The sequence below is a fragment of the Mus caroli genome, chromosome 7 (genome assembly GCF_900094665.2).
Source record: "Mus caroli chromosome 7, CAROLI_EIJ_v1.1, whole genome shotgun sequence".
Taxonomy (NCBI): domain Eukaryota; kingdom Metazoa; phylum Chordata; class Mammalia; order Rodentia; family Muridae; genus Mus; species Mus caroli.
The window spans coordinates 136,538,506-136,547,055 of NC_034576.1; the positions used below are offsets into that span (position 1 = coordinate 136,538,506).

Here is an 8,550-nt window from a genome sequence, read left to right on the forward strand (position 1 = left end):
GCTCGGGGTCTATTCGCCTCTACAATCAAGCTCTCCCAATAAACGTGTGCAGAAGGATCCTGTACAATCAAGCTCTCCCAATAAACGTGTGCAGAAGGATCCTGTTGCAGCGTCGTTCTTGCTGGTCAAGTCGGACGCACGCAAGAGCATTCTACTTCTTTCAGCACCTCTATAACCACAGCATAAATACAAGACTGCCTTTCAGCCCAGTTTCTCAATGCCACCACAACTACGGGAACAGTGGAGACCAAGACACTGGCTGGCTGTCAAACTGGTTTTGAAAGAGTGAAGACATTTTGGGTATAAGAACATAAAGTCATCTAAGGCTGTGGTCAGGTCCAAATGTGGATGAGGATAGATACACAGATAGGAGAAGCTTCTCTTGGCTTAAGCTTCCTGGTGGATCAAAGTTTAACATGCCTTATCTGACTCCTGGAACTCCAAGCAGAGGTGCTTTTGGGAAAAGCATCTTTCGATGAAAGCAAGGAGCATTTTAAAGTTGATCTGAGTCCTGAGGTAGGACTGAGGCAAGCTTAGCTGCAGACCCACAGTGACAGCAACCCCAAGATCTCTCACAGTAATATGGCCAGGATATTTCTACAGAAATGTGAGACAAATATAGGGGGAACTGATTGGAGGAGTCTATGCAAACATAGCCAGAGTTCTCATCTCTTCAGACCAGGGGCAACACTTTGTCTCCCTATGACTAACTCTATAGGAAGTGATTTTTCCCCCTGAGACTTTGAGACAGGGTTTTTCTGTGTAGCCCTGGCTGTCTTGGAACTCACTCTATAGACCAGGCTGGCCTCAAACTCAGAAATCCACCTGCCCCTGCCTCCCAAGTGCTGGGATTAAAGGCATGCGCCACAACTGCCTGGCAGAATGTGATTTTTAAACACTACAATGGAGTGTTTTTAACCTCTGGAGGCTAGAAATGTCAAAAATAGGCTCCCTACATTTAACATCCTATTTCAAAATTCTAGAATATTTGGGGGGTGGAGGTGGTAACTTTATCTCCAGTACCATGAAAAGATTTCCTACATGTTTGAATAAGATGAAAGCATTTGAGAGGGGGGTGTCAGGTATAGGGCGGGGGGGGGGGGAGAAAATCACATATTATAGTACTGTTAAGTTTGGCAGATTTGTGAAGGGGTCAGGATTTGACCTTGGGGGCTTTCAAGGATCACCTCTAACCCACCCAAAGCCTGCCTCCATTACAGTCTGTCTTTGAGTGACAATGGACCTCTATCACCTCCTGACTTGGGCTGTGGTTCCATCTATAACTGTCACTGGGTGACAGAGGGTCCTTCACAATGATATGCAGATTTCCTTCTGTGAAGTGCTAATGTCAGACCTGAAGGGCTTGGTGAGGACCTGTGCGATGTTGATGCTTCCTGATAACCTGGCAGTGAGGCTGATGAAGACAGAAGTCATTGAGCTGCGTGTATAGCATGGTATGGGGCTAAGAACTTTAAAATATGCAGTCTTGGGGAACAGACGGGTCTTCATCTGCTTTAGTTTGGCCCTAGCTGACCTTCAGTGAATCAACTGTGGAGCCTGCCTTCCTCCATAAATGCAGAAAACGATACCTCCTGCAGAAGCGCGGGCCTTGCCTTCACTTCTCTGGGAGACCCTCATTAAAGCACTGGGGCAAGGATATCAGGTAAATATGCCATAAATGGCAGAGGGCAATATTATTATAGCACTGGTCAAGGCAGGTCTTTGCCAAAGTCCAGCATCACTAATGTGGCACTAATGGGTCAAGCAGCCACTAAAATTGCACCACAGAGTCCCAGGGCTGGAGTCACAGCTCTGAGTGCATGGGGAGCCTTGAGCACATTGCTAAGCATACCCGGGTTCCTCCCAATGTGATGGAGGATATGATCGTGGTTACTTCACAGGGTTCCTGGAAACGTTTGAGTGACACAATTAAGTTAGTGTCAATGTAATGTCACAGTGTAATAGCCTATAAAAATAAGCGCTCACTACTGGGAGGGAAGGCCTCTGTTTCTGGGGATGGGGGATGGGAAGGCTGATGGGATTGGGAAACATGCGTGATTAAGTATGAGCTTCCCACGCCCGCCATAGCAAATGGCCACAGACAAATGCATCCTCTAGAAATGCCAAATCTAACAGTGGGCTAAAATCAAATTAGCAGCCAAGCATTACTTTCTGAGGATGCTAATGGGATTATTCGCCTTGACTTTTCTTGCTTCTAGACACTATTCATATTCCTTAACTCATGTCTGCCTCATTCCAGCCTCTGCCCTTGCTGCGGTCCCTTCTCCTTGACTCTGCCCTACTGTTTCCCTTGAACAAGGGTTCCTGGACCAGAGTGAGCCTACCTGGACAACCAAAGGAAATATCTTCATATCAAGAATATATGGGTATATTTGGGGGTGTTAGATTTCTTGTACTACAGTAACTGGGGGGGGGGGATTCAGGTAGATAGAATGTAGAACCTTGAAATATGCATATGACATCTATGTTACAACACATAAAAATGTTTATAATGACACATGGTGAAAAGGAGGCAATAGCCTATGGAGCATGTGATTGTGATATTGATACAGTGTGTAAGTAAGGCAATCTACAAAGCCAGCAAAGTCACTGTGTGGAGAAATGGCCTTGGGTGAAAAGAACTGGCCTAGGTTGTGGGGCCTAAGCAACTGAAGGATACATGCCCAACCAGGCTTTGCATCTGAAGACTCGCAGCTGAGGTATCAAATGTAGTTATGTAACTGTGATATTGTGTGTCCTCTCTGCTCCTGTTCCCTCCATCTACAAAGTCAGAACATGGGGCTGGTGCTGTTGGGTGATATTGTATGTCCTCTCTGTTCCTGTTCCCTCCATCTACAAAAGTCAGAACATGGGGCTGGTGCTGTTGAGTCCTCCCAGCTCCCCATTGCGGAGTTGCTGCTCCAGCCCTTTACTCTTTGGAACTTGCTGTCAATAGTGCAGAGCCTCCTTCTGCCCTGAGCATCATTCTCCACTATGGATTAGAGACACCATGATTATGATATAAAAGATCATAGTGGAACATTAACCAAAGGTCAAACTTTACCTTAAACAACATCCTCGCTCAGGTCCCCTCCACTGAATACCCTCCACTGGCCTTTGTATCATCGTTTAAGAATAGTCTATCCTTGAATGCTCTCAACTGTCTCCTGGCTGCCATTCTTGGGGGAAAGCTGTGATGGCTAACCACCCCTCAAGGCTATCTCACAACAGAGTTTCTCCAAGTATGCCCCTCCAGCCTCAGGACCAGCATTGGAGGAATAGATAAGAAACATCTGTTCTAGTAATGCCACCAGCCAACACCACCCCCAGATCTACCAAGTGAGGATCCCATACAGGAGTGTAGGTATTCATCCATGCTTCAGCCAGTTTTTCAGTACAAGAGCCATCACAAGTCCCACATGGTCTTAGACTAGTAACACCCCTTATGGACAGAATATCTGATAACCCAGAAAGGAACCATGGTGCTTTGATTCAAAAGCTACCCTTCAACTCTCAAGGATCTGTGCCTCAAATGTATGCATGGGGACCAAATGAGGCTTCACTTAGTATAAAACTAGCAGTGACATCAGCAAGCTGATATTTATGATGCAGCAAATTAAAACCATGCAGTGACCCATGGTCATCATTGCTGGTGCATGGCATTTAATGGTCTGGTTGTTTGTCCATTTACTAACTCACTAGCTTCTGAGAGATGCTTTTCTGAGTCTGTTGGAATAATCACAGTTGTATCTCAACTCAGCCTGAGTTACATACCCAAAGCTATTCTACTCCCTGGTCTCTCTCCAAGTATCCACAGCAGGCTGCACCAATACCAACAAACTGAGTCATCCTGTCAAAGAGCAGCTGAGCAGCAAAAGGTGGGAGGAATTCCCTGTTCTGCATAGGAGTCAAGGCAATGTCATGGATTTGCTATCACAGGCCTCCAATTGACATGGAAAGCTCTTTCAATTGAGAGGGCCAGGAAAAGTTTAGTGGCCTCGCCAGATATACATGCATGAGTGACTTTTCTCATTGCTGTGGCAAAATGTCTGACAATGGGAGCTTAAGGAAGGTTTGTTCTGGTTCATAGTCTGAGGTTCCAGTCCGTCATGGTGCATCAGGGAGAGTGGCACAAGCTGAGGAAGCAGCTAGTCACACTAAGACATGGTGTCCACTGTAGGAAAACAGGATAACGCTGGTGTCTCAGCTCACTCTCTCCTTTGTCCCTTTTTATTAAGTCTAGTACCCGAGGCCACGGGGATGGTACTGACCATCCATGTTCAGGAAGTCTGCCCAGCTCAGATAAACCTCTCTGGAAACACTCTCGCAGACACATCCAAAGGTGTGTCTCCTAGGTGATTTTGAATTCAGTCAAGATGACTATGAAGATTATCATAGGAGATTTTAAACATAAATGGAAAGGGGTCAGGAAGAAAGTAGCATAACGAAGCAGAAGACAAAAGCAAGGGAGAAAGCAGAGCAAGGGAAAGAATAAAGGCAAGGGCTACTCACGCATGGATGACTTGTAGGATGTACCTACAGAATAATAAATTCCTACACATTGTCTAACACGACTCAAGCTGTCCCTACAAACAGCAGACAAGCACCACTGTGTATTGCCTAATGAACCAATCCATCAATGCCACACGCAAACGGGAGTATGTGAGTCCTGGGTGTGTGCCTGAGTGTGCACTCTCACATCTAAGGCACAGTAGCAGAGGACAGGAGAGGAGAGGTGCGCTTGGACATCACACCCTGTACGGGGGGATGTTGTAGAATAGCATTTCCAGTCTGACAGGAGTCAGGGCTTGCTCTTGATTGCTACTGTCTCCTTAGCAACAGCTCCTTTCATTGTCTTAAGACACATTTGATAGAGAAAAATCATGTTTCAGAATTAGATTTCACTGTCTCCGTGGGATTTAACCTCAGTTGAGCCTCTAGAGATTTCTATTTTGGACTTCTAGAACATTGTGTTCTTCTGTCTACCTTTCTGGATTCTCTTCTTTGATGGCTTCTCTTCACCTCTGCTTCTCCTTAACAAATTCATGTGTAACAATATAGCCGGAAGGTTCAGGTCCCTTCTATGAGTTAACAACTTAGTGGTACTAAAATGATACTGTAAAAGCTTACAGCTCAGCTCTTCGAAGTCATTGCTTATGCAGTCTTTCTCAAAGGGGGATCAGTTAAGTTCCCTAGAGTTCACCATTCCATCCATCTTTTCTATGTCCTTAGTGAGTGCTCATACCTCCCCTACAAATAGAAGCATTACCCTCTGCATCCCTGCCTTCTCTCATCTGCTGGATTCTCCCAAAAAGTAAAGATGGTCTTGTGGAAAAGCTCCTCTCCATTGCCTCAGTATAGTTTACCTAGGCTCCCTGGTCTTGGCAAGTTCATACCTGGTCCAATGGAAACAAGCCATACCTCCTTGCAAGCTTGGCTAAATTCCCTTAACACCACCAGCAATGACTGTATAGAGAGGCTCCATGGTTCCTCTTGTTAAAAAAGCTTTCTTTACAATAAGGTTTAGAAAATATAACACAGGAATGTACATCTATGAGCATCCAGAGGCTCAAAGAAACCGGTACAGGAACCCTTGAAACAAAACTACTTTACATCCTGGATGTGGGTACCTTCAACTTCTTCACAAGCTTGAACTGGCTGATTACAAGTACTGTCTCCCAGTCTTTCCTTAGGATAACTCCTAACCTTTTATCTCTGACACAGTTCAAAGTCACCTCCTCTCAAAGGGACTCTCTAGTTGCTCCTACCTTTAGCCACCTGCTTCAGTTTTCTATCTCCATTTTCCCACAGCCATCTTTCTCATGGGCTAATGCCTCTAAGTTCCTTTGCCCTTGTAAAGGTTGCAGCCACTGGATCTAGAGACCACCCTAATCCAGTGTGATCTCCCCTCAACATAACCACATCCTCAAAGATCACATTGCTCAATAACATCATATTTACATCATCAAAGATTTGGTCTGATACATCTTTTAGGGGAACCAAGTCAGCTCACAGCCCCATCACAGACAAGTGTTATAACATGGGCTTCTTTCTGCCACCTGGTAAGCAGTCTGACTCCTGCAAATATCTCATCTTTTCCCCTGGAACCTGGTACCTAGGATGTCTGGGCAGCTGAAGACATTAAGTATGTACAAAACAAACATAACATTTATACCCTGAAATATGTGAGGAGAACGAATGAACATACCTTCTCCAGACAGTTTAATCATGTCTCACTGATGCTTCAAAGACATCTTACTTCATTTCAAAGACCATCTAAGGACAAAGATGTGCCTTGCTAAATCAAGGAACATGGCCACAGTCTGCACAGGCTGCTACTCTCAGAATGAGTCAAACTCCCAACCTTCCACCCTGATCCAACTGACGAAATCATTGGAATGTTTACCTAGCAACCAGGTTGTGGATAGCTACCTCAAGGCCACTGCTTGTCTCCACTAATTTGGGGTTAAGATATGAGATTCATTTGACAAGTATGATGAGTTTCAAGAGAATTGTTTAAAGGCTTCCTGTAGGGAACAGTTAGACATGAAAAGGAANCCCTCCCAAAAAACAAAAAAACAAAAAAAAAACAAAAAACAAAACAAAAAACACCTTTAAGTACCAGCTGGAGTCAGAAGATTTCTTTCCAACCTGTCCCTACATTCTTGTATTTCACTTGCTTTGACTATACTGGGTCCTTATCAAACAGCAAGTGAGTTGGTATAGAAGTTCCTCAGGAGAACTGCTAAGATGCCTCAGAGGTTAAGAGTATGCACTGTGCCGGCAGAAGACATAAGCTGAGTTACCAGCACCCACACAGAAGGATCATAACATTGAAACCTTAGATCCAGGGTATTCACCGTCCTCTTCTGAAGTCTGTGGACGCCTGCACTCACATACACACAGAAGTAGACAGATACACATAATTTTAGAAAAAATTTAAAAAATACTTTTAAATGTCTTAGGGCTAAATATACCCAGATAACATCACAACATTAAACAATGAATCTGCTTATTGCTAATTTTCAAAACTAGTCTAGCTCAACTTCAGCAATAGGACATTCCTTCTCCTGTAATAGCGATTATGGTTGGCTTTTATACAATCAGATAAACTATCTTTGACCCTAAAATATGAATAACATTATCTTGTGACTTATATGTGACTTAGTTTGAAGTGACTTCTACAGTTATTCCCCCTTATCTAGAGAGCGAAGTAGTTCAAGACTCAACTAGAGGCCTAGAATGGCAGATGGTATCAGCTATCTACATATTATGCTTTTCCTATACTGGGAAACCTATGACAAAGTGTAATTTAAAAATCAGGCAGAGGCTGGGTGGTGGTGGCGCACACCTTTAATCCCAGGACTCCGGAGGCAGAGGCAGGCGGATTTCTGAGTTCGAGGCCAGCCTGGTCTACAAAGTGAGTTCCAGGACAGCCAGGGCTACACAGAGAAACCCTATCCAAAAAAAAAAAAAAAAAAAAAAATCAGGCAGAATACTAGCTTGACAACAGTAACCAATAATAAAGCAGGAACAATTACAACAATATGCTATGATAAAACTCTCTTTGTCTGTTTGTGTGTGTGTGTGTTGTATGTGCCCATGTGTGTATTGGTGCACATGACTGTGTTGTCGGAAGATTGGAGGAGGGGGGGTCAGGTGTTCTCCATTACTCTTTACCTTATCCTTTTGAGGCAGGGTCTCTTGTTCAACCCTAGATCTTGCCATTTTTTTCAGCTAGACTGGCAGCTAGCAAGCCCCAGCAATCCTTCTATCTGCATGCCCCTCAGGGCTGGGTTTACAGGCATACATGGGGCAATGCCCAGCTTGTTACATGGGTATCAGGATCTAAACTCCAGGCCTCACACTGCTCAACCAGAACTCATGTCCACTGAATCAGCTCTGCAGCCCTCACTCTGGACTTTTTTTTTTTTTTTTTAAATGTAAGTTCTGGGGAAATCAGACTCAGGTCCTCATGCTTGTGCCGCAGCCGCCTTACCCACTCGAGTCATCTCCGCAGCACGTGTAATACAATTTCTAACAGGTGACTTGTTTGCTTTTGTGATTTCCCATCTGCTACTCTCTGACTATGGTTGGTTACAGGAAACAAAACACAGTCAGTGAAGCTATAGGTAAGGGAGATGATTGTGGCCAACAGCACAGTGATGTGCTGTTTTAGCTGTGATGGAAGCCACACTGGAGAAGTGACTGAACTAAAAGCCCCTGGGCTGAGATAGCCCTGTCACTCAAGCAAGAGATGCAGCAGCCAAGACCAAAGGGAAGATATGGCCAGCTGCATCATTCAGGACCTTCAATGATACAGATCATTTGGGATGCTGACAGCTTTATGTTTTGGGATGAGGCATCAACAGCATGGTCATTATCCAGATGAGCAGTGCCTTTGTAAACAGTTAGGCAAAGTGAATGCCACTGGCTGACCCCGAGGTATGTCACCATCAGGTCACAGTGGCTGAACTGGACTGTGGACTGACTCTGAGGCAGATGTTGCCTAGACACTGTCCACTTAATTTGTCAATTATGGAGGAAAAC

At 44.6% G+C, this 8,550-nt stretch overlaps 1 protein-coding gene across 2 annotated transcripts in view; it reads right to left on the bottom strand.

Moving 5' to 3' along the window:
* C7H10orf90 (chromosome 7 C10orf90 homolog) overlaps positions 1-6,362 on the bottom strand; it is a 90,206-nt gene extending 83,844 nt beyond the window's left edge. Inside the window, exon 1 of one of the 2 annotated variants that reach the window (XM_021167523.1) lies at positions 6,209-6,362. In XM_021167523.1, the coding sequence (XP_021023182.1) occupies positions 6,209-6,230 (22 nt within the window). In that variant the 5' untranslated portion in view covers positions 6,231-6,362. The remainder of the gene's footprint in view (positions 1-6,208) is intronic. The other variant, XM_029479182.1, reaches the window with a different exon arrangement.
* Between the last annotated feature and the right edge of the window lie 2,188 nt (positions 6,363-8,550).